General features: G+C 45.7%; 1 protein-coding gene across 4 annotated transcripts in view; it reads right to left on the reverse strand.

Annotated features, from left to right (window-relative positions):
• Nucleotides 1–27312, reverse strand: part of CdGAPr (GTPase-activating protein CdGAPr) — a 269494-nt gene that overhangs the window by 16729 nt on the left and 225453 nt on the right. For 3 of the 4 annotated variants that reach the window (XM_050178971.3, XM_050178972.3, XM_050178970.3), the window contains 10 exons: nt 27007–27225; nt 19714–19791; nt 18448–18526; nt 16527–16676; nt 13879–13981; nt 12176–12320; nt 7763–7950; nt 3289–3434; nt 1716–1911; nt 669–831 (listed from right to left, as the gene is read on the reverse strand). In XM_050178971.3, coding sequence (XP_050034928.2) covers nt 669–831; nt 1716–1911; nt 3289–3434; nt 7763–7950; nt 12176–12320; nt 13879–13981; nt 16527–16676; nt 18448–18526; nt 19714–19791; nt 27007–27225 — 1467 coding nt within the window. Of the gene's footprint in view, nt 1–668; nt 832–1715; nt 1912–3288; nt 3435–7762; nt 7951–12175; nt 12321–13878; nt 13982–16526; nt 16677–18447; nt 18527–19713; nt 19792–22693; nt 22875–27006; nt 27226–27312 lie in introns of those variants that run through there. The other variant, XM_050178973.3, reaches the window with a different exon arrangement.

Below are 27312 nucleotides of genomic sequence, written 5' to 3' on the forward strand. Positions count from 1 at the left end.
ATGCTTTTCATAATCACACTTGTGTCTAATATTCTGCATTTCTTGAACAACTCTGCAGCCATTTCAAATGACGTGGTGGACTATGCCTAAACTTACACCACTTTGTCAATTCATCCTGCAATGCAGACAAGATTAGAAAAAGCTGAAAGCACATGACGAATCTGTTAGCACAAGCTAGCAGATAAAATAATGTCAGTCTTCAATTACCTTTTATAATGAAAATGGCGCATCATTATCGCCAACCTATGCAAAAGCTTGCTTTGTGGCCACGTTGTGATGACAATGGTGGCAATGATGGTTGTGACAGGAAGTTGTTGTCAATGCTTCGAGTGCAATGCAGTTGCAGTTTTGTATCAAATTATAATGCATACGCAATTTTCATACTTATTTTCTTAGGAAAGGAAGTCTGCATTAGAAGTGCCTAAATACGTATTCATTTATTGTGTGTTGCCATTCTTGCTTCAAATATGCCAACACAAGACTGAAAATGGCCTCACATGGGGATCTCAAAGACTCTGCACGATTGGTCGGCAGACTCACCAGTGACACAAAGGTGAAGCTGTGTGGGCCAGCTTCCCTAGAACTGCACCTGCACCCTAGCCCTTCCCTTCCCTAGCCCTTCCCTAGCCCTTCCCTAGCCCTTCCCTAGCCCCTGCACCTGCCCTCACCTGTATTGGCAGGCTCTGATGGTGAGGCAACGACCCAGTGCTGGCCTTGCGCAGGCCCGGTCCGTGCTTGTCCTTCTCTCTGGTGCTGCCCGAGTGCCAGCCACGTGCGAAGAACGACTTCCATCCCATCGGGGACTTCTTAAGTTTGCCACTGCCTCGTTTTCTGCACCAACAGACAGAGACAAGACAATCAGCCAGAGTCACACGATTACGACGACAAATCTAATTTCACTTACACAAGTACACGTTGATGGAGTGACACATGGCATTGTGTGCATGATGTTAGGATGTGGCAGTGAAAGTAGTGTAGCTACCAACTCTAGCATTAATTGAATATATGAAGAGCTGCAAAAGCAATGAGATGGAAGTTGGTGACTCATCTCTCGTGAGGCCCAACTACTCAAACATGTTCTTTTGTTCCTGCTTCTATAGAAAGCCAGTAGCTTGTCCGGGAAAATTATGGACAAGAGACAGTGACAGCTTACGGTACCTTGGAGGCCTACAGCTGTGAATGTTCCTCATCCTTTTATTTCTTTTCATGCCTCAATAATGATTGAAATACAGTTGAACCTCCATATAACAAAACGAGAAGAGAACAAATTATCAGATATAAAAAAGTCCAGTTGACTTCCATTAATTCAACCCCGACAGGACTGACAAAATTGATATACCAATTATCTGGTGGGTTGAGTTAAACAAGAGGCAGAAAAAGCTGCTCAAACACATTGCTGCTACATTTGGCAGTATTTGGCCAATTTTAACATGCCCTTCAGTTTAATGTGCACCCGGATGTAACAGGCACGTTAACGCTTTTAAAACGTGGTGTTCAATTATACCGTAAAATGCTACCTCTGTGCGAAATTTTATTGCCAGTGGTTTAGCTGGAAGAGTCATGTATACATGGTGTTCCTACTCAGGAAACACTTGGTACATACCCATCCCCCCAACTATCCTTTCTGCACAATATGCAAGAAAGCTAATTAATTAACAAGAAAGCTCATAAATGTAGAAGCTAAACACAAATGCGGTGTTGTGCTGTTTGCTCACCCATGGGGCAGCTCAATGACTGTGTGGTACTTGGCTGGCAGACTATCGGGTCCACCACCCACGTCGATGTACTTCTGCTGTGGGTTGCCAGGCAAGTTTGATGACAGCGCCCGTGAGCGAGCCTCTTCTAGCGAAAGCAGCTTGGTGGGGGTGGAGATGGCCAGAGACTTGGGCCTGCTGCCCCTTCGAGGAGTGCCTGTAAAAAAAAAAAAAGAAAAAGAAAGGACACAAGATAGTCAATTGCTGGGCTAGTTGATACAACATCTTATGTAACATGGTATCAAAAATATGCTACAGAAATTCTGAGAATTGTCTACTAATGCATAAGCATTCTTGGGCTCGGCTGTCACTTCGCTTTTGCTTACTTGCTTTTCCTAGCTCATGCATGTCTACCCATCGCTTTTCCGGTGCCAAAGAAAGGAAATCCATGTACTGAATGGTGTGGAGATGATGTGCCAGGAAGCTGCATGGCCCCTTCAAAGCGATCGTATCAATTGAGCTAGAATGCCGTCACAAGCGGTTTCACCACGGCTGCTATTTCCCCCCCCCCCCCTCTTTTTTCTTTTACACTATTTCCTCTTTTTCCTTTTTGTTATGATTTTGATGCGGCGATGACGTAACCAGTGTTCTTTTTTTGAATGCTGCCAATTTATTATTATTATTAAACTATTATCACATATATCAATCAGTTGTACTCAGCAGCCCCACACAGCAGGCTTCTCTGCACACACACCCGCAATGCGGAAAAGTAAAGTTTCAAGGCAGCCTGACTAATGGGTTTTCTCTCTGATCAATCTTTTATTTTTATTTTTGGTTTCAATTGTTCCCTATTGCTCATAAAAGCTACTAATCGTCTAAATTTACACTATTACAGCGATTAAATGTCTTAACTTCGCAAATTACGCATTTTTGTGCAGATGCAAGGCATTACACTTTTCGGGTGACGTACACATTTTGCTGGGGTACTTGCCAAAGAATGCTTACGCATTAAAAAGCAGGGAACAGGCATCTTTCCTGTTCATCTTCTCTGCTTATCTCCGTACCAATTTAGCACTCCCCTTTCCAAAAGGACACAAGATAAATTCCAATTCTCCATATCTTTTAGTATTTATTAGACATCTAAATTATAAAAATTCAAGCATAATGTGGCATTTGTCGTAAATGTGTCATCAAATACATCAAATCTGCCTAAGACTGAAGAAGCGTGGCCACTAGGCAATAGGATTCTGTCTTAGCACAAACATGAAACAATAAGTATTTGTTGGCCACATAGAAACAGAGCTAAATAAAGAGATGTGATGGAAGCTCTACGGTACTTGAAGCTGAAACAAGAAGGAACAGTATGTCTTACCATCCAACAAAGGGTAAAGGGAAAATCTTCAATTCAGTGTGCGAATAGCTGCATTCTGAAGGGATTCCATTCAGCACTTGATGATCGGCTGGTTTTGGACCAGGTAGCACTGGTTATGATGCACAATACTGAAAGTGTCCCTCAAAGCGGGCGACTGTGAACCCAGGTGAAGATCACTAAGCTATTGAAAACTGGGAAAATGAGAATTAAAGTTAGACTCACTCTCTACGGATTCAGGGCTGCTTGGATAAGTCGGCATCTTGTCGTTGAAGATGAGATCAACGTAGCAGATGAGGTACTCGGTCAGCACCGCCTGGACACCTATGACGTGCAGGGCACCAACGCTCGCCACCTCCAGATCCTTGGACCTGCAGCATTTGCCAAATACCACAGCACAAATGCAAATCTGACACATTATTTAGGTGGTTCTCAAGAAAAAAAAAATATAAGTATGCACGCCAGAGCTACACCAAATCTGTGGAACATAGAGTTAGAAAGGCCTAATTAGGTTTCACCACAACACAAATCCAGGTTTTTTTTGGAAACCTAAATTTCTCAAAAGATGCTGCCTAATACAGTTCGCCATCAACATACTAAGCTCAACAAAGGCTTTAAATTGTTACTTAAGATCTGATAATTGTGAATTACAGAATTGAAGATTATAGCAGCAGGCTTTGTAGCACTTTAACAGTGTCAGCTGTTCAGGTTACACTCTAGTGGTTTTTCTCCAGTTGTGTCCAGTCTATGGCACGCCATTTTCAAACTGAGCTTGAGCATTTTCAATGCTCAAACTCAGTTTGATATTGGGGTGAGAAACTGAAGTTGGCAGAGAAGCATTTGTCTAAGTACTGGTGAAAGTCACAAAAGCACTTTGGTTAAAAATTTAAAAGCAACTAGTAATAATTAAAGGTCAAGAAACTGCATAACACATGCTACAGGTAATGCAGGGTGTTACAAAAATCAATAAGCAATTGCTACGAGAAGAAGGGAAGAACATGCAAGTTGAAACTTGTGCGCAGCTCCACCAGCTCCTCTAAATCATCCCGGTGGTTTGAAAATGTCGCTGGGACAATTATCGCTATATAAATGAAGGTTTAGGTAGAATGAGATAGCGCACCAGAACCTGCAGCTACTGCAGGGGGCTGACAACGAGCCAAGGAGCCATTGAACAGGCAGGGGTTGTCTTATGTCGTGTCAGCAAATGAGAGTGCTCTGGTAGTGGCATGATGTCCAATGTCAGGTGTATGTACAAAATTGGTTGCACTTTTCGTAGGATCCGATTCCCCCTAATGGCTCCAACAACAACAAAAAAAAAAGCCTTCACAAAGGAGCAGCATGACAAAAAGGTGGTGGAAGAGTGGACCTGGCGTGTTTCCTGAGCTCTGGAAGAATAGGAACGACGGTAGATCGGGGAAGCGGTGGGGAGTGCCAGTTATAAGCTGTCACTGCCTTTGGTTGTATGCTTGGGAAAGGTTACATAAATCTGCTGAATGTTCTGTCCCGTGAAGTGCACCATTTTGTTGCTTTTTTAACAAGAAATTACCTGTAGCCTCAGCCAAGCACTGCTTACTATATTTTTTACTCATACATACGCATCACAGTTTCCAGTTTGGAACACTGCATGCAGGGGGTGCTACAAGAATGTTCAGAGCTTGTTAGGTATACTAAGGAATAAAGGGGCTGGAGAATGGGCAAGAAAGTATTTACCGGCAAAAGATAAGATGTACAAATCACGGTGTTAGAAGTAGAATAGCAAAACAGTAACAAATGTTGACAAATGTTGGCAAACAAACACTTAATGTGATGTCTCCACCAGTATTGCCCATCTCTGCTGTTTTCTGGTGAACAAAGTCATTTAGGTTGTTTTATGGTCAAGCAAAACTATCCGTCTCTCTGAACAGTGCAGAAGTTAGTGGCAAGGACATGTGTACACACAGATTCAGGTGCTTATGAAACTCAAATAAAGCCACGTGTGGCACCCATGGCTTCTCGGAAACTAGGGTAAGACCCCTGAATTTATGCCATGAGCAGCAAATTGTAGAGCCACACCGTACAGCTAAGGGATGATTCCTAGGCAAAGTTTACAAGATTCCCCATGCAAACTGCAGAAAAGCCTTACCCAGGTGGACTTGGAAACAAGTATGAAACAACAGTGCTAAGATATCAGGAAAGGAAAGCCATCTACAAAAGCTATTGCTGAGTATTTCACATTTACAGGCAACAGGGTTGACTAGGAAAGCATGTGCATAACATCCTCCGAGTTCCAATCACGATAGCATGCTCTTGACCTTGTAATCCCTGTACGTTCAGAAACTACGCATGCACTGAGCTGCAGCAGCAGCAGGAAAACTTGCCAACTGCCTATAGACCCACTGCCTGTGGCAGATGTTAAAATCTGTAATCTTTTGCTCACAACACTTCAAACCGGGCTCCCCTGTCAGTGACATAATGCCTAAGCAAATTTAGTATTTAGTCTTTAAAAAGAGCCCTTTCATTTTTTACCGTGGTTTTTGTGTCTGTATCTATTAATTGCGCCAAATAACATTGCAAGGGCTCCAGCTGAGTCGGGGCCAGGTGTGTGCTGGTACCACCTAGTGGCCAAGGATTTGGCAGTCCACTCCCATGCTTGCTACATGACAACTAACTGCAAGTCACTGCTCCACACTGTCAGATGACACCTTTCCCATAATTCCTGTCCCTAACCGTCCTCCTCAAAGGCCAGCTGCAACAAAATTTTGGGCCCCGTAAGAACCTATTTTCAGATAGCGCAGAGGTTGAGCAGCTCCCGTGGAAAACCTTACTTGTGAAATATGAATGGATGCTTCACAAAAAGCTCTCAAAGAGAGACCTTTTTGATACTAAAACTGAAAATACAGCTCGGACCACTTATAATGTAAGCTTATACTACAGGACCGGGTTGAGTGCAGGCTTCTCAATGAAGGCTTCTCAATGTAGCCTTCGCAGTGCAAGGCAATAAAGAAGGAACGGGAGTGCAGTGGAGGCCATGTCTGATTGCCAATAACTCCACTTCTGCTAAACACATTGAAGTACTTTTTGTGACAAAGTATTTATGATATAGCCTATTTTCACTTCAAATGCCTTTCTCCACTTCGATAAAAAGTGGTTCAAGACCCCTTACAGATATTCATTACTGTCGCCTATTGCAACGGTGGCGCAATGCAACGGTGGTGCAGTGGTTAGCATGCACGTTTGCGAAGCGGTTGCAGTGGTGGTGGGGCAGAGGATTGATCCTCACCATGGCCACTTTTATCTTTTAGTTAGATGAACATGATGTAATTTGTGTGCAGTTTTTCTACCACGGCTTTCTGATGATGGCGGGGTGGCACAATAAGCCAAGTAACATTCTCGCTTAAAAATCCTGGTCGCTTGCTGCAGGGCAGGACAGGCTCAGTTCACTGGGTTGTTTTCCCACGTGTTGCCTTTGGTTTCGAATAGCTAACGCAACGTGGCAGAATCTGCCATTCACCGTGAAGTTGCAAATTATCGAGTTGAGCGCAGAGAGAAAGGAAATCTGACATTGCCACAGCACCCTGGGCTGACAAGAAGGAAACAACCCAAACTGCATCCATCGAGCTGGTTGCCGTATTGCCAATGACAACAGTGAAAAGTGTTCTGACAGGTGCAAAAAAAGCTGTCGGCAGTTTGCACTAAGTATAGAGCAAGCTGTGAGCATTTCCAGAAGCTGTTTACGGGTCAATAGTCAACAAGTGTACATCCGTGGACGGAGGTGCCACGACATCAGAGAGCTTGAGAACAAGAACTTTATCGCCAACGTTTATCAGGACACGAGTGAAGTGAACAGTGAGGACAACTCGGATCCTGTGTCCACCAGCTCCAACGTGATGCATACGCTTGCCCTGTACCGGCGCTTCTGCGCAAACGTGGAAGGCTGCTGCCTCAACTGCTCAGAGTCCTTGGACACCGTTGAAAAATGCATGCTTTTCTGGGCAACAAAGATATTGATGCAGAAGACGATTCACAACTATTTCATGCCACAATAAATCAAAAGTAAATTCATTTCATCAACAAGGTGCTGTCACAAATGGTATGTGCTTTTATGATGTCGAATTCTTTAAAAGTTTATATGGAATTATGCCTTATATCAAACTGGTACGTGTTTCTTGGCGAGTTCAATATAACCAGGTTTGACTGTAGTATCACGATAGCCTGCAGGTGATAAATAGAAGACGTTAATAATGCCTTGTTACACCTTTGGTGGAGACAATAGAGACTTTTAGCGTGTCTGCTATTCCAGCAAACCGGGGCGGTTTGGGCAGATTACCGGATGGTCGGGGGCGTAAATGTGAGCGGTCAGATTGGTGGCGCCAGCTGGTGGTGCAAAGCTCAACCACCTAAACATAGAGCCAATTACTATATTCTTCTTAGCTAGGATGTAAGTTTTCGACAGTGGCGTAATTGTGAACACAATTACGCCGCTGCCGAAAGTTTGCACCAGCAGCGAAGCAGAATAAAGTAGGTTACTGCAATTTTAGCTCTGTCTTTGTCTGACTGAGCTCTACAACACCGGGCGGCTGCACTGCTCCGGCCACTCACGTTTACACCCCCGACCATCTGGTAATCCGGCCAAACCGCCCCGGTTTGCCGTAATAGCGGACATGCTAAAAGTCTCTATTGTTTACTTCACAATGGTTCCTATGACGTCGCGAGCACTGACCTGAGCAGGTTGGGTGCCCAGACGATGGCGACATTCTTGGCTGTCATGCCAGTGCGGTCTCCGTGGGCAGCCACCACTGCCAAATGGCGCACCAGCGTTTCGAGAGTGCGGTAGTGGGGTGGCGGAAGCTCCTTCACCACCTCCCGGATGCGTAGTAACTGGTTGTTGCCCTGAAGCTGCATGGCCGCCTGTGACACAGAATAAGAAAGGCCAGTGAGAGACATGGCACAGAAAGGATTAATTAAAGGAATTGCATGACAATTCTAACGCTTTCTCTACTGCAGGAAATTGTGAAAATTTTTACTAAATTTCCCAGTAATTTCTCAGAACTATGATGCACAGGCAGCCATGTCCCTAATGCAAATGCTCAAGTAGCCCACAACTAAGGTAAAAACTACACACAATGCCACTAACATTGACAGGCACTGCCATCCACTGTCATAAACTGAAACAAGGAGCAAGCTGGCAGACATACTTGCTTCTGATTCACACTATGAGGTGCGTTTTCTCATGATGGCTATAATCGTCAGCGGCAAAGAAAGGGCTAAATGTCTACTATACTAGCATGAAAATTTTGACTCGTCATTTCTTTAAGGCAGAGCTCTCTTCTCTCTATCTCCCCCCCCCCCCACACACACACACACTTTGCGAGTACTGGCTGCTGGTTAGGCAATAACTTGCGCCACTGAATATATGAAATTGGGTATATGTCCAAATAGACAACTTTGGACACTGGGTTCGTGCAAATGGGCATGTGTCTCTGGGCTCACAATGAACATTCTTGACCAATTATGCAGATTGGGTATGCGCCTAAATAGACAAGCAGAACAAGAAGCAAAAAGTGAAGAAGCCGGCTACAGAGAAGTGAAGAAGTTCGTCACCGAAGGCAGCCAAGAGTGGTGAAAGAACTGAAGTCAAATAAATGGGACCAGAGTGTGCATTCAGTGAGGAGTGTTGAGCTACAGTGAAGTGAAGAAGAACTGAAGGCATTTCAGTAAGCATCAAGTAACATTCACTTATATCCAATTCCCACATGTGTGGGATCCACAGTTTCTTTTTTTTTAAATTAATCTACTGGAGAGTGCCACTGCGTCCAAAATTATTTTCTATATAATTGTTGCTAAGAACCAGTTTTAGTACCCTATGAGCCAGTTTTAGCATCAGCACCGAGGAGGTGGATGCGTGCTGACATCCTGATACACCGACTCACTCCGTGTGATCGCAGCAGCTGCAACAAATGAGTGCATCTAGATGAAAGGCATGCGGCACCCTTGTTTACTTTCTCGTAGTCCAGAGTTCGACGAAAGCTCATCTGGTCAGGTAGCATGTTGTATTAATGAAAAATTAAGATCATCGACCATGCCAAAATAAAAAATTTGTTGCTTCAGAACCTGTACAGGTTCCTCGTTCACAATGCATCAGGCATAGTGCCGTTGTTCATTTGAGTGCACAGTATATGACGTAATGAATGGGCATAAAGTTAAGGCACGCTTCAGTCCGTCCTGTTAACAGCGTCTGGCGTTGTCTGCATCAGCAGAGATTTGGGCAGCAGTCTGGTAGTAGTGTTTCTTTATTAACAATGATTATTAAGCAATGCAGCCTTTTCCCAAGCGATCAAGTGATGACTCTTACGTGCAATGCCATTAGCAACTCCACTCTACCTAGCGTTACTGCTACTGGCAAATTTTGTTCTGTGTCATGACATCATGATAGCGTTGATGACAACAGGTCTAGATTTGGGACCAACATTAGTGCCTATTAATAAAATTATATTAAATTTTCCAACTTTCATACTTCCTAAGTGTCATCCTTTTATGTGCAAGAAGCACTTGGCATAGTTTCCACAACTCTGAAAAGCTGTGTCAGTTGGTATTACTTTCACTACGAAGTTGACACCCTGAAGAGTGTCTTTCTGGAAGGTTTCTTTAAATTCCCACAACTCTAGTTCTAGGACAGCTAGAGCAATAAGCTTGGTGGTGTTGGCCTCTTAGAATCATGCAGAAGCCACTGATACCCCGTGCAGCAAAATCTGAAGAAACAGACTTTCACAAACTTTCTCAGAAAACTTAACTAGAAAGGGCCTCATACTTGAAAATAGCTACATAAAATTACATATCATCTACAAGTTTTCTTGTCCTGTGATTCAAAGAATAAAGGTCCTAAAAAAATTTGGAAGGCTATTGATCTTTTAGTTGACGTCGATGAAAGACAATGTCTCCCTGAGCGAGTTGGAGGTGAGAATGGGATGCATAACCAATAGAAATTATTCTGAGAGCCGTAGCGTCTCAAACAACAGTGCCTGCATCCTTGACCAGAGGCGCAGAATCTCAATGAACAGCATCTCAAAAACTAGCTGTCACGAGGGAAGAATGTGAGAATACCCCCTTACCATCGATACCAATGCACAGTAATACCGTCACTACTGATACCAATATAATTTTGTGGGTCATTAGAATCCAGAAAGTGTGGGGTAGTCAGTTGTTTTGAATGTAGGCGAATATGAGTGGCCTTGTCAAAATATGTATGGTACCACTAGATAGCGCCTATGAAGTTGACAATAGAGAGTTTTAGTATGTCCGGTATTCCACTAAATGCAGGCAGACTGGCCGTTTTGCTGGATGGGCAGAACGGCCCATCCAGCAATGTGAAAAGAATGTGAAAGATCTGAGCACTACAGCCCACTCATGTTTTCACTCAAGCTCAACCAGTATTCCACTGGATCTGCCCGTGATTAGCGGAATACCACATGTGCTAAAACTCTCTATAATGCTCTCTCCAGGGGATATCACACTCTTGGCACCAACAGTCCAATCAATCATACTGATAGGCATGGTGTCGCAGGATACAAGAGGCACACATACTTGCAACTAACATTAAGGATATCTACAACGTTTTCAGGATTCATAATTGGAAGACTCATGACTGTATGCGCCACAAAGTTGTGGTTCACGCCCACAGTCACTGTGTCATGCATTCATGGTTTGTAGCCCCTGCATTGGACAACGGCAATGTCTATGAATATGGTGCATCCCAACATCAGATGCCTGTGCCCCTGCGTGAATGCATTTTTCAAACAAGCCTCACTGCTGGGAGCAAATAATGTTAAAGCTTGATATAATCAAAGTCCATAAAATCAGTCCTTTACTTCCTTATATCGAAATTTCGCAACATTGAATTTCCACCTTTTAGGCAAGTAAGTGCAGTTGCCGACAAATTTTTCTTACAGAGAAGGGGCCGCAAAATTTTCGGAGTTATCGGGCAAAGCCTGCGATGCTTTCACATCCACTCCTCTCCTATGGCTGCTAAGGTAGCTTGCAGTGGGACGACGCTATCATGAAAAGCGCAGGCAGAGGACAGCAAACGCTTCGCCTGCCTCTCGTTTCAACGCGTCTCCAAAACTCAAGATTTCGTGACATCCAACACTAAACACATGGGAAGCCAAGACCATCTCAGCTCTACAAAGCCTTTTCAGCCTTTGTGTAGTGGAGGGCAGGCGAGACAAACACTCATGTGCACCCACCACACCTACACCCCCCCCCCCCCCCTCTTGGTGCACGCTTGAGCACATTACTGCACGCCTGTTAACACATTTTTTAAGAGACCACTAAGAAAAGACTGCATGATATGGGAAAACATAACAGCCGATGATGCTTGCAGTAGCACTAGTGACGAGACAAAATGCTACTCTCTTACAAAACCTTGTTTGATGTTGAATAGGAAGATAACAATCTATCGAGAACAAGCTCAGTAAAGCATACTGTTGCTGCCTGGGAGTTAAACTGAAGGTTGAATATTTTTTGGAGTGGTTGTCGTGTGGCACAATAAATGAAACTTAGTTTCCATCTGGCACTTGGGTTGATTCTAACTATAGCAGTCTCTTTTCAAGTACTCACAGTTCCATTTTAGCTTCCGTGCAGTCTTGCATATCGAAGCAACCACTCAAAGTACCAAAGGGGATGAGATAGTGTGCGTGAGCGCGAGTCCTGGGTGAGCCCTTGTGCCTTTGCCTGACTCACAGTTTTTATCTTCTAGTGAAACCCCACGCAGTGTGGAAAAGGAACTAGCAGAGGTAGCTATGTGTGGAGACCAACATACACAGAGATGCTGGGTAGCACTCAATGGTGCTAACGTTGCTCAATTGACAAGCTGCCTAACTTCTAGCAATGCACCAGGCAGAAATGGCTAGTGATCCATTACTCCTGCAGTGCAAAAACGCAAGGGACATTAGAAGAACGACATGACCAAGCACTTGCAAGCTCCATCGTTTCCATGCCAACTGTGACACTTCATGCTGCAAGACAAATGCATGCCCATTGTGCTCTGCCTGAAGAGATGTGCGAGTCTGAGTGCCAGTTATGCCGAACTTTCGCATAGTATGCAATAAAATCCCCACAGAGCAAGCCTTTCACTTACAACAAACTTGTCATAAAGCTGGTACGTAAGTAGCGGGTTGGGCAGTTCTCGAAAGTACATCTTCAGCAGAGAGGCCACACAATGTATGTCCTGGCGGATCTCCTCCTCATTCAGGTCTGGCACTCTGTCTTCATCAAAGGTTACCCTGCAACAAAGAGAAAAACAAAATGTTTGCACAACGATGCTCCAGCAGAGCTCTAGACGCAATAAATATAAATGCTGCAGTCAAGAAACAATTCTTTATGAACAAAAGTGACATGCATTGCTTTTCATGTAACAATAGTATGAAACAATGGAAACAATAGTATGAAAGATGCATGAAACATGCATGTTTCATTATCATGAAACAATGGTATGATAAGATGCAAACTGAAAGCAGCGTTTGTAATTCAGTGATCCTCAGACCTGCACACTGTGATGTGTTGGTGTTGATACCACAAGCAGTACTAACGTAAAGTTAGACAGTTTAGTACATGTGTTATTGCTAGTTCATTTCCCTGTATTTCAAATCTCTTGGTACAGAACAAATTCTGACAGATATTCCAGGCCATAATCCATCACTTAAGCTTACTTTCTGTAAATCCATTAAAGCATTTGCCATTCCTTTCTCTTTAAGAGGCCTGGAAAACTAGTCATATACTTATTAATTCCTCTGCAGCGAGTTTCTCTAATGTACTGGAAAGAGAGAAACAATAGGCAAGACACCAAAACAATTGTTCGACATGGCAGCTAGCCAGGTGGCTTCATGCCCCACATGAAAGTGACTTGATCAATCGTGTTCAGATGAATATGGGTATACATGAAAATGCCTCAATGATCATGAAGATGCCTGAATTAAACTTGCAGAGTTTGTTGAGTTGTGATCCTTGTTTAAAAATTTTCTCCAAAGTTAGCGAAGCCTCCATTTCCTTAATTACATAAATATCATTAACCTTGGAAACGCCTGTTCGTTCATACATGCTTGTGATATATTATCTGGTATGGGAGCACATTTTATAAAACTCCATTTGCTGCTAGTAGAGCCAAAGAATGCAATACAACGCAAAAAATTTGTGTTGCAACTCAAAAACAATAAAAAATATTTTAAATCAAAACTTCTTTCTTGTGCGCATGTTTTTATCATAGATTGAGGGCTTTCCTTAAGGTTGCCTTATGAGTGCTGCTACAGATTAATATGAAACCCAGAAATATATGCTCAGCACACATTTCAGTACATGCATACAAACTTTGGTTAAAATTGCTAAACATTAAAGCATGTTTTAGCACACATGAATTTTGAAATTGACATAATTGATTCAGCAATGAAAACACAGTTTGAATCACTGAACACAATGTGGTCTGGCACTTCACATGGTGACCACAGGAAGTAACCACACGAGAGCCTGTTATGTATTCTATTTCGAGATCAGGTAATGCTTCTTTATCTTTAAGGATGCAGCCTAGCCGACCTTTTACAAAATTATAAGCTCCTAATTGTGCCCACATCGGTGAGAGCATGCCAGAAAGTACGCTTATGCTCACCGTGCTGCAGTATTCTTGACTGCCTCTCAATCAGATGTGTTGTTCACAGACTACTGGTCTGAATTTGGGCTCAACTTTTTAAAAATTTAAGCACAGAATGTCTCAGGTCATTTTTACAAGAGAAAGCTCAATGGGAAATATTTTAACAAAAATGTGATTTTTTTTATCCTTCCTTGACTCACCTTAGCTTCTGGATATTGGATGTCACACCAGACAACCTATAAATGCCATCCACGATCCCAAACTGTTCAATGAATTTGGCACAACTTGAGAGCACCAAGGGCACTGGAAACAGGAAACGTCCATTTTCTAGCATCATACAAGAACTTCAGCACGAACAGTTTAACACAACATTCATGTACACAAACACACACACACACTCACACACAAGGGTGCACAAAAGAATAGAAAAACCAGGTAGTTAAAACCTGAAAGATGAAGCGCTTATGGACACGTATATGACCCTCAAGTCCTTTTTGCGTCTCATATGCCTAATCCAAGGCTGGACTCTCTGTCAGCACTTTTGGGTCCAGAAATTTTACAGTGCCATACCCATGGGCACTGCCATATTTGATCATGTGACAGTGCCCACCATTGAACACCTTCTAATCGGTGTTTCCTCACTTGTTTACAATTGGCACGGAGGCGGCAGGCACAGCTCAGACGGCCGCTATTTCGACCCCAAAGGTGAGCAGCGAGCGGGTAGACGATGCAGCACTTTGGTTAGAGCTGCGGAGACAGTGCAAGTACGTTTCATTTATTCATTCTCTCTGCATTGCAATCTTATTATGTGCAAGCTTACAGACTGAAGGCGATGAATGTAGCAGCCCAATGCTTGTTTTATACCCTTTATATTCTAGTCTCTACAGCAGTAGATTTCCAAGGCTGTTGCTAACTGTATGTGCAATAACTTCACTCAGGAATAGGTGTGTGTTTGCGACCGGCTCATTTACGGTGGCTGGTTTCAACGTTACTCCTGTCGCCAAAGGTTTTTGGATTACTTACACCGCAGGTTAAAACGTATTCGACATACGCGTGGGCAAAAACGTTGCAAGTGGCTGAGGGATCGTTCGCCTGCTGTTTGATTCACGGCACAGAAAGAAACCTCATGGTGCCTGCATATTATTCCAAGTCTGACTTCACTGCTATGGAAAGTGAAGTTGCTTAAGTCGGTCGTGCCTGCATGGCAACGACGTAGCACTGACTTGCATGCTTATCGAAGTTCAACATTCCGTGATGTGTTGTGCAGGGCATGCTGGCAGTAACGTCGTGGTGTTGCTGCAGCCGGTGTTAGCCCGGTAGTCACTGCTGACAATTGGTTGCCAGTCTTTGCCTGCAATTGGCACTCCAATGCTCGTGGTTGAGCTTTTTGTGCTTGCCTTGTGGAAAGGTGTGCACGAAGAAAGGTCGTAAACACTGGCACTCCTTGCGCAGCTGAGGGGGACGAAGCTCGCACGCATTCTCATCCCACACCTTCAAGTATCCGACGAAGTTTTCGCAGTTCACAACCGAGCACATCCTCCCTCTGCACTTCCACATTTGAAATAAATAGTGCCATATTACTAAGTAATCTCCAGCTTCTTAGTGGAATGTTATTGGAATAGCCGGTGGCAGCTGACGTTTGCTTGATCCCGCAGCCGCTGCAGCGCGACAGACAGGCTGCTCGCTGTGGAACGTCTATATCACTCTCAGTACAGGTTCATTGGACAAATAAGTTCATAAGCCTCCACTTTGTACAGACATGTAAGCTAAAATTCGGTTTGCTGCGGATAGTTCTGCCCAGTGAATATCTGAATAATTTTAATTCTGAATGGTTTCAGCACTTCCGAGCTTCACAGCTGCAAATGATGCAAATTATTTCACATCATGTGTTGACACAACCCACTGTAGACTAGTGCAATGAACCAGAGGACAAAGCCAAGCCGTTTAAAGGGACCCTGAAACACTTCTTGAACATCGTAAGAAAATGTTGTTTATCTATCGTCGAGGCTGGTTTCAGCATGTGAGCCAAATGCTATTACTGTACTGCATGCCGCAGAGAATTTGCAATCTCCTGTCAAACACGGTGAAAGGTTGCTTGCTCTTGCTTTCACAATGGTACCATGCAGCATCACCGAAAGCAACTTGACCCAGGAACACTATTGGCCGATTTCATAATCGGGAGAGCATTCTCAGTAATGCATAATTGCTAATTTTTAATTATTAATTAAATCAATAAAAAGTACACATGCCAATGATATCAAAAAGACAAAAATATAATTTCAACTCTGCACTATGTGTAAGTGCGTCTGCGGCATGTGGCCTTGAAGATGGCAGTCACGTGCTGCGTAGCGTAGTCTACTGCGGCTGCCACGGGGTGCCACAACGAGCCCTTCGGCCGCTGAACCACGCAACTTTTGACCGGGGCTTTGCCCTCTTGGCTTCTTCGCTGTGTTGCTTCCAGCACACTAGTGAAGATGGAACGAGAGAGAAAGCTATGTAGTAGTACAATAACTCCACTTATAGTTGAACAATTGCAAAAATTGTTTGCAGCATGAGATCCGTGAGACAATGTCCTTTAATAGTGAGGCCATTCTATGATTAGTTTGAAAGGTGTTTCAGGGTCCTTTAAAATGTCAGCTTAGAGACTTAAACTGTTAAAAATATTCTTGAAGCAATATTTTTTTTTCCTTGTGCAAAACACAAGTCTTCAATCGGTTGGTTAAAGCCTGCCTCTTGATTTTCATCAGCCAGTGGAAAGTGCAATGCGAGCATCACACATCAGTGATTTCAATCAGAAAGTGTTATGTTTTTTTTTTTGAAAACATAATGGAAAGAGGAACATACTAACCATCTCTGCCAGTGTTGGTGAGGTGCTCACCAAGATCACAGCCAAAGACCCGCTCCCTCAAGATCCCACTTTGCTTGAGTTTCCTCCGCGAAGGCCGCGACAGCAGGAACGACCGGAAGAAGGCAATCAGCTTGCCGTGCTTCCGCAACACTGCAGCGCACGACATTCCGAGCCAAACACTTTGTGAGATCTCGTGCAGTGCATACAAACTCACACAGTGGTTACAGCCATTTTAGAACACTCACAACAGCCTCCTTTTATGTTCAGCTACCACTACTTCCCGTTTCTCACCTTCAAACGGTGTGTGGACTTTACGGGGAAGTCACGAAAGTGGCAATGACAATTGCAGCAGTGCTATGGCGCGAATCTCGGTGAACAGGGCCTGAAGCCATCAGCCGAAAAACAAGACCATTGCATAGGCGGCAATACAGTACACAATTAGTGACGAGGGTCTTTAGCTATGGCAGGAAGCCCAGCAATTAAGGTGATGCAAGCCACAAATTGCAGTACAAAGGCCCTACTTCCACAAGTACAGAAACTTAGTTTATGCAACAGCTGGTTTCAAAAGCTGTACTAACTGTAAAATGCGTGTGCTCGCACAACTCAAGCTTCACCCTCTGGGTTTCACCCTCACCCGTAGACCTAGTCGGTGTTATGTGCCACATGGAAAACAGATCTGTCACTCCAAAGGATATTCTTTAAGAATACTGTTGGTCATAAAACTGCATGCAACTAAAAAGTGCTCCAGGTGTTACAAGTGGTCTTGCATCCATTTACCACACACCGTAGTGTCCAATTCAGCTTGTTATTACAATGTCCTGCTGCAAACATTAAAAATTCAGTCAAATCTAAATTAAAGAAAACAGCCTTATATTTTACTTACATGCATGTTTTGGCACAGCCTTTTCATGTACTACCCAGTAATTAATTCCACATGACAAATGTAAAGAATAGCATGTACAACATAATACATCAGGTCCAAGTAGCAGACACAAGATGAAAATATAAAATAAAATTATGTGAAAGCTGCAAGAACAGAAAAATGTTTGCATATTCAATGAAGTAGGCTCTTCTGCACAATTAAAGGTATCCCCTTAATGCATCAAACTATATATTGACATGTGGACTTATTTATCTTTTTCGGGTTAGCGCTTGTCAATGCCTAACAAATGTTACTGCTCAGCGCGTGACGTACCTGCATGTATCGGAAATTTCTGTAATGTTCTCGATGATTCTATCTGCTGTCTATTGTCACCAAGCCTTGTCTAATCTGATTACATGTATGCGTGATGTGAATGGTGCAGAACTTTCTGGAAGACACGCGGGCACCAGCAATTACTCTGGAAAGTTTGATGGCTTGTGTAAAAAAGCAACACGCTTCACCGGCAGATGAGATTTCGACAACCGCCGACCGCGTTAGCCACTTTTGCTGTGCTTTGAGTGTAACTTGCTTTAGTGGGCACAAGTTCGCCCAATAAAACGCTAGTTTTGCCATTCACAGTGTTTCTTTTTTCCCCGTCACTACCACATGACAATATAAAAGATGTTAACTGGAAGCTCATGGGTTTGCTATCTCATGCCACTTAGAAGACTTGTAACAGGATTATTCACCACACAATGACAACATGAAGGCACCCAAGAACAGTTGTTTATTTTCACTCAAAAGCAGCACAATAGTAATTCTACAAGTGAATAAGGTCTTCAACTAGAATTATGGTTACACAGCTAGCAAGAGCTCAGCTACCCCTAGAGTCTGGAAAGCTAGCCTGCTAGCTGATGAAGTCAAGAGGCGCAGCTGCATATTTTTAAGGAATTCAATTGATTTGAGATTTTTGAGCAATACAGCACTCATTCCAGACCCTAGGCTTAATATATTTTGGAAGAGGAAAGAATGCCGAGTGCATAAATGAGTTCTCATCACCTGGCTTTGTGGGAATCTTCAGGTTGTGAGGAATTTTGTCGCCGATCACTTGCACGCACTCACTTGGGAAGAAGCCAACCTAGGGGCAAGCAGCAGCGGAGTCAGGAGTTTGTTAGAGCCAGGGACAACATCAAGAAGTGCCGTGCACTACTAAAATAACCTGAAGACTGCCAAATTTCATGGTGCTAAAATATGGAATGATTTGCCACTAAATGTAAAAGTTGACAGAAATTTTCAAACTCAGTGTGTAAATCATCAATTCAAAACATTAACAAGTGACCTACTTTGAATACTTGGATGGAATTTTTTTTTTTCTTTTTCGTGCTTCAATGCTGGTGATGGTCTTAAGCTTGTATTGTGAATGCACAAATCTTTACATCACTGAAGTTCTATATCACTGAAGTATCACTGAAGTGTTTGAATTTCATGTAATTAATTTCACCTATGACTGACTAGTACATGCAGTTTCGTCTGCACCTGAAATTAGCCTGTTGGCTATTTGGTTTGAGTATTATGTATGCACTTCTTGATAATAAAGCCGATATATTGATTGATTGATTACAGGTAATGGTAAAAAATATAATTTAGGAATAACAATCATAGAATAACATCAATGTGGGCTATAGATAAAACATGGGCATATGGTATTCTAGTTTGGATTAAGTACAAGGGGTGGATTCAGACAAGCAATAGACATATAGTGTGCATAAAGCACGCAACGAGCAGTCTATCAGAAAAATAGTCTGGGTCCAAAAGGAAATGAGATGCAGTTGTGGGCCACAGAAAATTAGACGGAACTGATGAAAGCAAATCCATAGGTATGGGAAGTGTTCTGCTGAATAAGGATGCAGGTACAGTCTACCACAAAAGTTTACAGACCGCAGGATCTCATAACAATGTTGGAATTCTGAGCAGCCTGTAACATTAGACAGTAAAACCAGACATCACAATGTTGTTCACATATACAGGTAGAGGCTGTAAATGTGAATACTAGGCTGTGTTGTGAGGCTACGCAGATATCCAGCTTTTTCTCAGATTTCGTGTTCCGTAAAATTTTGTGGTTCACTGTACTTAAGATCTTTGGCAGAGGTCTTCATCTTGCATAGTACTTAAATAGGGTGTTGGTGGTGGTCATGGCTTTTAAAGTTTCCATTACACTGTTAAGTGATTTCCATGCCAACACATGCAAGCATTGTCTTCGCCTTTTTATTTTTTGACTAAAAACAATCTAGCACTACAGTCAGTGTTGAGCTTGCGATAACATACCTCAAAACCTCGCTTTCCACGCCACCACATCGACTCATCTGCCGGTGGCATATCAATCACTGATACCATGTCTCCAACCTGTAGTGAGCAAGCAGAAGACAATGACAATAATCATTGAGCACCTTTCCTAAGTAGAGGGGAACCGAACCACTAAGCAGAAATGCAAGTGACTTCATGTAGCAGCACTTTATCACCATAAACAATCATGCACCAAGGATCAGCATGCTACCAGTGCGGTAAACAATTCCTCTGAAACTTCGCACTCACAAGGACAGACTGCTTTCTATCTAACAAACAGTTGTAATTTGTTCATTAACATGCTTTCAACTATCAAAGAAATACTTTATATATGCATGTAGTGCAAGAACAAATGATTAGAGAAGCAGAATAATCTCATGTTAGGGAGGGAGATGCCACTGCCGCCAGAACCAAATGCAAAGAGACAACTACAGAGAGCAGTGACACACAAGTACTTGCATGTCCTAACCATATTTGCTCACTATTTCTGCACTTCTCAGTGTAGAAATATCAGATCCCCAAAGTTGCACCCCAACTTTTTCCAATATTGCTTACATGTGGCCATATATGTATGAAGAACTTACAAAGTGCAGCTACACATATACAATGGCAGATGCACGGGAAAACAGATTCTTGTCATGACTGAAGCACTTCAGATTATTGCTTTCACAAACTCGCTTCGCTCTTAATGTGCTCCACTCAAGCTAATAATTAAATGTTTTGCATGCACTATTAGTATTTGGAGGCACAGTGCAGGCAGTAGGCTAAGTAGGCTGGCCCCACCGCTTACCTAGATGTTTGAGATCAGACCTGCATAAATGGCTTCATTTTGCTCTCAGGGGAGGCCCTTCTTACAGAGCTAGGAGTATCTCTGCGCTCAGTAGCTGCTTCAATAACCCTGTTGTTGCAAGGCAGCTCGTTGCGAAAAGATGCAAAGACGGACGGCACACTGAAAGTACTGCCAGTGTTGCTAGCCATTGTTCCGCACGTGCTTTTTGTGGCAAATGTCATGTCATGCATATGCTAATGTATGCAACAAGCTATGCCACCCGACCAAAGAAAGTATATGTAACAAAGCATTTAGCATGTTCACTAGACACCGAAAACAACACTGTTTGCCAACATATTTCTCAAAACATGGAATCAAAGAGCACAGCAGTGTAGACACTGACAGTATCCCGACTGTAGTGCACGTGCTTTATTTTTGAAAACTTACATGTGGTGAGTGTGCAGTTTAACATCCCAAAGCAACAGTTCGCCTATGGCAGAGGTCGGTGGAGGGCTCGGGACTGCCTTTTACTTCATCGGGTTATTTAGTTAATGGTCCCTTAAATATAGGTAGGTAAACGGGAATATTCGCACTCCTCCTTCATGGTAAAGCAGCAGTCGAAATTATGAATCGAACCTGCAATCTCGTTGTGTTTGCGCATTTGCAGCCCCCATACTCGGCGCAGGAATCATGCGGCCGAAAATGGCTCCTGCTTCGACAGACGCAGAGAAAGAGTTGTCAGACCGTAGTGGTACCGAAACCAATCGTGCTAATACAATCGCGTGCGCCCACTCCGGTCAGCCGGGGGAACGCGTGAACGTATAGCCCATTCGAAAGGCGCCGTCGGTGACAAGTTCGACGCGTCTCGCATGGCCACAACAGCCGACCAACGCCGCCACATGGCCACAAACACACGCCGACGGGCGAACACGGCAGCGGGAGAGCGCCGGTTGGCGTTCGGGCCGATCGAGAGCCGTGCTCCAAAGCGTGCCATTTTTCCAAAGGCACCGCGCCAGAACCGCGGGCGGACGGAGCACGCCCTCGCACACCGGGGAACAATAATCCCTTGTTTGCGCATCGCGTTTCACGCCCGGGCCACTCGAGGTCGGGCGCGGGTCGAAAGGAAAACGACCCCCCGAGCTTTCTGTCGGGGCCAGCGAGCGCGGATTCTAGGAGGGCTCGCCGAACACGCGGAGCGCAACGCCGAAGGAGCCTTGACCCAGATCGCCACCGAGTATGCGACAACAGCGGGCAGAACCGATGGCACGACGCCCGCGCAAGGAGACAATGCCCCGCGGCCGTCGTCGCCAGCGTCTCGCGGGACGACGCCGCGGTGGCAGCGCCTCGGCAGGACCACCATTTGCGTGCTTACACGCCCCGCCAGGGATCGCGGCGGCACATTGTCTTGACAACCCACGTCGGGGCGCACAATGGGCCGCATCATTCGCTGCCGCCGCCTTCCGACGCCGAGCCACGAATTCCCCTCCAGTTTCATTCGTAGCTTTTTATTTATTTGTTTATTTTCTGGACGGGTATAAGTGTTGGAAGACCAGGCGGCTCCTTTGTGAGCGGGTACCTGACGCCGACCCGCCTTCAGAGGGGGCCCCCACGTGCTGCCACTCCGCAAGGTCCGTGAGCCGGCTGGAATTCGGCGCGCAGCTCGAAACGGCGCGTGCATTGTGCGCGCCACAGTCGCAGAGTGACGCATGGCCGATTGAGGCACTGCCACTAATGGCCCGTGGGCGACCGTAAACAATGAGGGCCTCGGGCTAACGAGACCGAAGCGGAACGGGGGTCAAGACCGCCGGCGGAACCAGGGCGACACCGGGAGAGTTCGGCATTTCACCCGTCCCACGTCGAATAGGCTCCGTTCGTCCACGTAACCTCGATTGCGATGCGTCTCTTTCTCACCGGCCTGTCCCTAACGATGGCTCTCCTCGATTAGGTGCACCAGCGTTTGGCCACGGCAATGCCTGCTCGCGAAGCTAGGCGATGCGACTTCAAGGCCCCGTGGAATGCTCGTTGGACCTTACGCCACCACCGCGGCGCAAAAGCGGCCGAAGTGGTATAACCGTAACTTCTGCACCGTGCACACTACAGGTGTGCGCGGCGGTTTCTGGCTCTTGTGGTAACGGCAACGATGAGGGGGTCCCCGAATCGATAAATTCTTACGGGCGCCGGCAGCAACCTTACTTGTAAACGGAGACGAACGAGAAATCCTGCTTGAGCATCGTGCTGGGGCATGTTGGCGAACGACAGGTGATGAAAAGCTGCACCCGTCGAATCAGCGCACGCCGGCGCAAAGGAAGTCAAGCAATGCGCACAAGGTGAGGCTGGTCTTCTCGCAGTCAAAACAATGACCAAAAGAAGAAAAAAAGAAGTCACATCTTGGAAACTTGCGGTGACGGAATGATCGCTCCTGAAGCGGACCGCTATCTACCCAATGCTATCTTTCGCGTAGCCCGGCGGAATCACGCACCTGCGCCAAGCGGAAGTCCCAGCATAACAGTCGCCGAACAGTGGCCACGCAATCGTGTCCTGCTGTTTTGTTTATTTCATTATATTTTTAATGCGAAACATTCTTTGCCTCTCAAGCACTTTGCGCCTGCGATCTGCTTGGCTTCGTCTGGAGTTTCCTCAATGAAAGAAGAAAGAGATTCGAACAAAGACACTAGAGCAACAGCCGGACGTTCTATAGCCTTGAGTTGCTATTAACTCTACGTGTTAATAGCAACCATACCCCTAACGTGCGCGCTATTTGCTTGTAAAAGCGCAAGCGCGCTACTTTCTCGCTCGCATCCCTCGTGGTGCATATTACATAATATACATATAACTATAAAGTCTAGTGTCGCGACTTTCACGTGCGTCGGGGAGCACTCCAAAAAGACGTATACCACACGGCTTCCAGCAACGCCAAGTCAAAGCGCTGCTGTCTTAAGTGCTTCACACCAGCAGGAGCGGTCGTTCTGTCAACGACGCGGCGTTCTCTCGCGAGGCGACGACATTTAACCCTGGCCAGACGGGTCCACTTACTGCACTACGCGTCACGAGGAATGACAGGGCGAAACAGACGGTTTTAAATCACGCCTGCCGAGGAGCTAGCAGGCGACGAGTTGCCGAAGGAAAAGAAAAGAACAGGTCGGGCGTTAGCCACCGCCCAGCTCTAATAGTTCGCCTAATGATCGCCGCCTGAAAGCAAGAAAAAAAAAAAATGTGGGCCGACCTCGTCATGCGACGTCGACAGCGCCCCTTCCAGAGCCGCAAGCGGCCAAGACAAGCACGTTCGCCCTCCTCTCAGAACTTGGAAACGGGGCGCTGGCCAACGCCGATGTTGCGATCGTATATGCCCACGCCCTGTTGAAAGAAAATTGCCCCCGCTCGGATAATTGCATAATGCGCACTGGAAAGGAAAAGTGGTGCGCGAGGCGAGCAGGCAGCAAACGCTCAAGAGTAAACAGACACCACATGGCGCGCCGCGCATGGCCACGCGACGTTGAGTCAGGACTAAATGGAGGACGGCTGCGAGTCACGCACGCGGGTCACCGGCTGGTACATCTCACAGATGTGCTTCTGCCTCAGAGGCCGACCGAGGAGGAGGTGGCTCTACTTAAATGTCGTCCAAACTCTGGCGGTCACGGTAACGCGGCGAAAATATATACAGGCAAAGTCCACTGCTAAGTCGCCGAATTACTGTATGCATGCGTTCGCGCATGATGTGATGTGAGATACCCGAAGGAGGGCGACGGTGGAGGTGGTGGTTCACACTGATGTCGTCAACGGACGGCGACGACAACCGCATCCCTGGATTAGGCATGTGGGCCCGACAACACCATTAGCGCGTTGGACCGTACGTAGCCCACTGTGATAGCGCGACATCTTTCTCCCTCCCCTTCTTTCGATTTCGGGCGAACGAGGCGAACACGACGCAACGCGTGAACTAGCATATTGCGCCAGCAAATAAGTGAAACACGGTCTATTATGGTGTGCGCTTTCTATACGTACATGCGTCTTTAGCGGAGTCCTGCTTTAAACAAGTGCGACCAACTATAGCTGATATTTCCACGGGGTACCGTCGCACTTTTCGTAATTCCGAGAGCTTGCACCGGCGACACCTCTAAGCACCGGCGGGAAAGAAACGTGACCAAGAAGGGCTTTCAACGGCATGATATTTTGCTCGCTCCTGTCGCCGAGCAGACCAGAGGACGGGGCATAGGGACGGCCTCTAATCGCGTCTTATCGGGCAAAAGGGGGGACGGCGACTCCACGTGGAAGGACGGAAGCGCTTCGTGTACTACAGCTGCCGAGGCGGGCCGCTGGCGCAAGTCGTCCCAGCTGGTTCTGGCACGCCGTGCACATTCACCCGAAGGGGTCCTGGCCCCGCGCGCCCCGAAGCCGTAAAGCTTTTGGCGGCAGCGCTGCTCACGTCGAGCGAGCTCGGAGCAGCGCTGGAGCGGCCGCGCGGATTGCTCGACCCCAGATGTCGCCATGTGGTGTTCTCGCATCGCTACAGACGCCGATAAGGGAGCGCGGCGGCGACGACTACGCGCGCTAGATGCGCGCGATACGCCAGCCACCCGACGGTGAAGGAAATACGAGACAGCTCAAGGGGACACAGCGCGAGCTGTTCTCGCGTATCCTGTACACCCCTGCACGGCCGCGATGAGCTCTCCGGCGATTTGGCCAGCTGCAGCGCATTCCACGTTCGCGGAGGACATGCACCGAATAGCGGATAGTTCCAAGCCTCTAAAACGCAACATAGCGGTAAATTTACCGGCGCAAAGACATTATAGAAAAGGGTGGGTGGAGTGTGCACGGTAATCCCCGCAAGGAATCAATTCGCTTCATTCACCTATAGTTACTGATTGACCACCCAAGCAAAAAGTTGTTTATTAACAAGCTTGATGGCTCCTGCTTGCTTGTACAGCTGCCCACGAATTTCGCTGTGACTGCCCGTCGCAACATGGAATGCATGTCATGCACCCAACTACCCCTCGTGAATCCGTCCTCTTCGCTTTTCTCTCTCCCACGCTTCCAAAAGTAGGCCCAACACGTGACCCCCTGTGCTCGGCGGTCGCGACTCAGTGTGTTTGTTTCCCGGCAGGTTTTATTCGATCGATGCGCACTTGTGAGGGTGCTGTGTGCACCCTTTCATGCGATGTGAATGCGCAATTTCGGCGGTTTATTGTAACTATAACATTAAATGTTTTCATTGCAACGGGCCAGTGCGGCAGCCGCATGTTGCTGTCGCATTTGCGCTGAGAACGACAGTGTATAAAGCACTATATCGATGTTTCAGCGAACGTTGTCAAAAATTTCTTGTGACAGATAGCACAATTCTAGTCCATGAGCTGGTCTACTCGAAGAGGCGGACATTACTTCTTAAAAAATTTAAATTCATATTCGACTAATTAACAAAAATGAACTAATAAAGTTTTCAACGAATTACCCTAAGACACATACTGCAATTTACGGGGAGATCGCAAGGCAGATCCACTTGGAACGAATTCTCAGGATGACACCAGTTCCAAGATATTAATTTCCGAACTTTGCGGAGAAATGCATCTGCGTTTCATTCACTTTTCTGATTCAACGCACAAAACGACGTTTAAGAAAGTAAGTGGAACAACAGTGCATTTCTACCGCAGCACACATCTCGTAAACGCTGTCATCCACACAATTATTTTCAAGAGAATACGCCTTGCAGTCTCACCCACGAGAATTTGTAAATTGCAATATGTGCCATAATGTAATTAGTTAACTTAATTAGTGAATTTATGTTAATTCGTCGATGATGCATTTCAAGCTTTTGTGAAGGCAATGTCCGCTTCTTCGAGTAGACCAGCTCCTGGACTAGAATTCTGGTATCTGCCACAGGCAATTTTTTTACATCTTTAAATGTGTTCGCTGAAACACCCCTTCTGTGATATGGTCCAATTCTAGCCAGTTTTTCTGCCTTCAGACTTCTTTTTTTCCCTTCGTGAAGAGTGTCCTGCCACGGTAACTTACTCGCTCAGGACGTACCCATACTTCTCTACACCCGTTTCGCAATCAAAGTGGTTTCATAGGACGCTGAATGGCACGATGAAACTGGCAGTGCCTTCTGCAAAGTGTCAAAGCCCATATCGGTTAGATCGAACACATGTCGAAATTAGCAGGCTCGTGAAAATCGTGAGCTGGCGATCGTTACAGTGCAACTTTACGCAAAATGCGCGGACTGCTCTCTTTCCATCATTCGGAGAAATAAGACCTCGTATGCGAAAGAGAAAAGTTATTCAGCGTAGATTTCACGCAATCTGGAAGAGTTAGCCGCCATGTTCTGCAGACCTGCACTGAACAACGCGCCGATACCAGCGAGTCAAATGCAATCTAGAACATAGAATATGCCTTAAAAAGTGTGAATAAAAGCACAACGCAAAGCGCACACGCTCTTACAGAGCGCGATAAGCGATCCCGCGGCCCAGAACCCGGAGTGAAACAGCCCAAACGTGTGTGGCCACTGTACGCACCTGGAAGGAGATCTCATCAGGCGCCTGAGCTGCGTAGCTGCGCGTGACGTAGGCGGCGGCCACGGCGGGCGTGTTGATGGCCGACTCGTCCGTCACCAGTAGCCGGTGGCCGCGGTTGTCGAGCTCGAGCCAGTTGAGCACCGAGCCGCAGCTCACCAGGTTGCCCACCAGGCACGAGAAGCGACACAGGTAGTCCGACAGCAGGTCGCGCACCAGCACCTGCACGCGTTCCGCAACAGGTGTTCAATCGCGTGACAACAAAGAAATTGCATTTCTGCCGGGAAAAAAGAACGAGGCGCAGCGGAA

The sequence above is a fragment of the Dermacentor andersoni genome, chromosome 5, assembly GCF_023375885.2.
Source record: "Dermacentor andersoni chromosome 5, qqDerAnde1_hic_scaffold, whole genome shotgun sequence".
NCBI lineage: Eukaryota > Metazoa > Arthropoda > Arachnida > Ixodida > Ixodidae > Dermacentor > Dermacentor andersoni.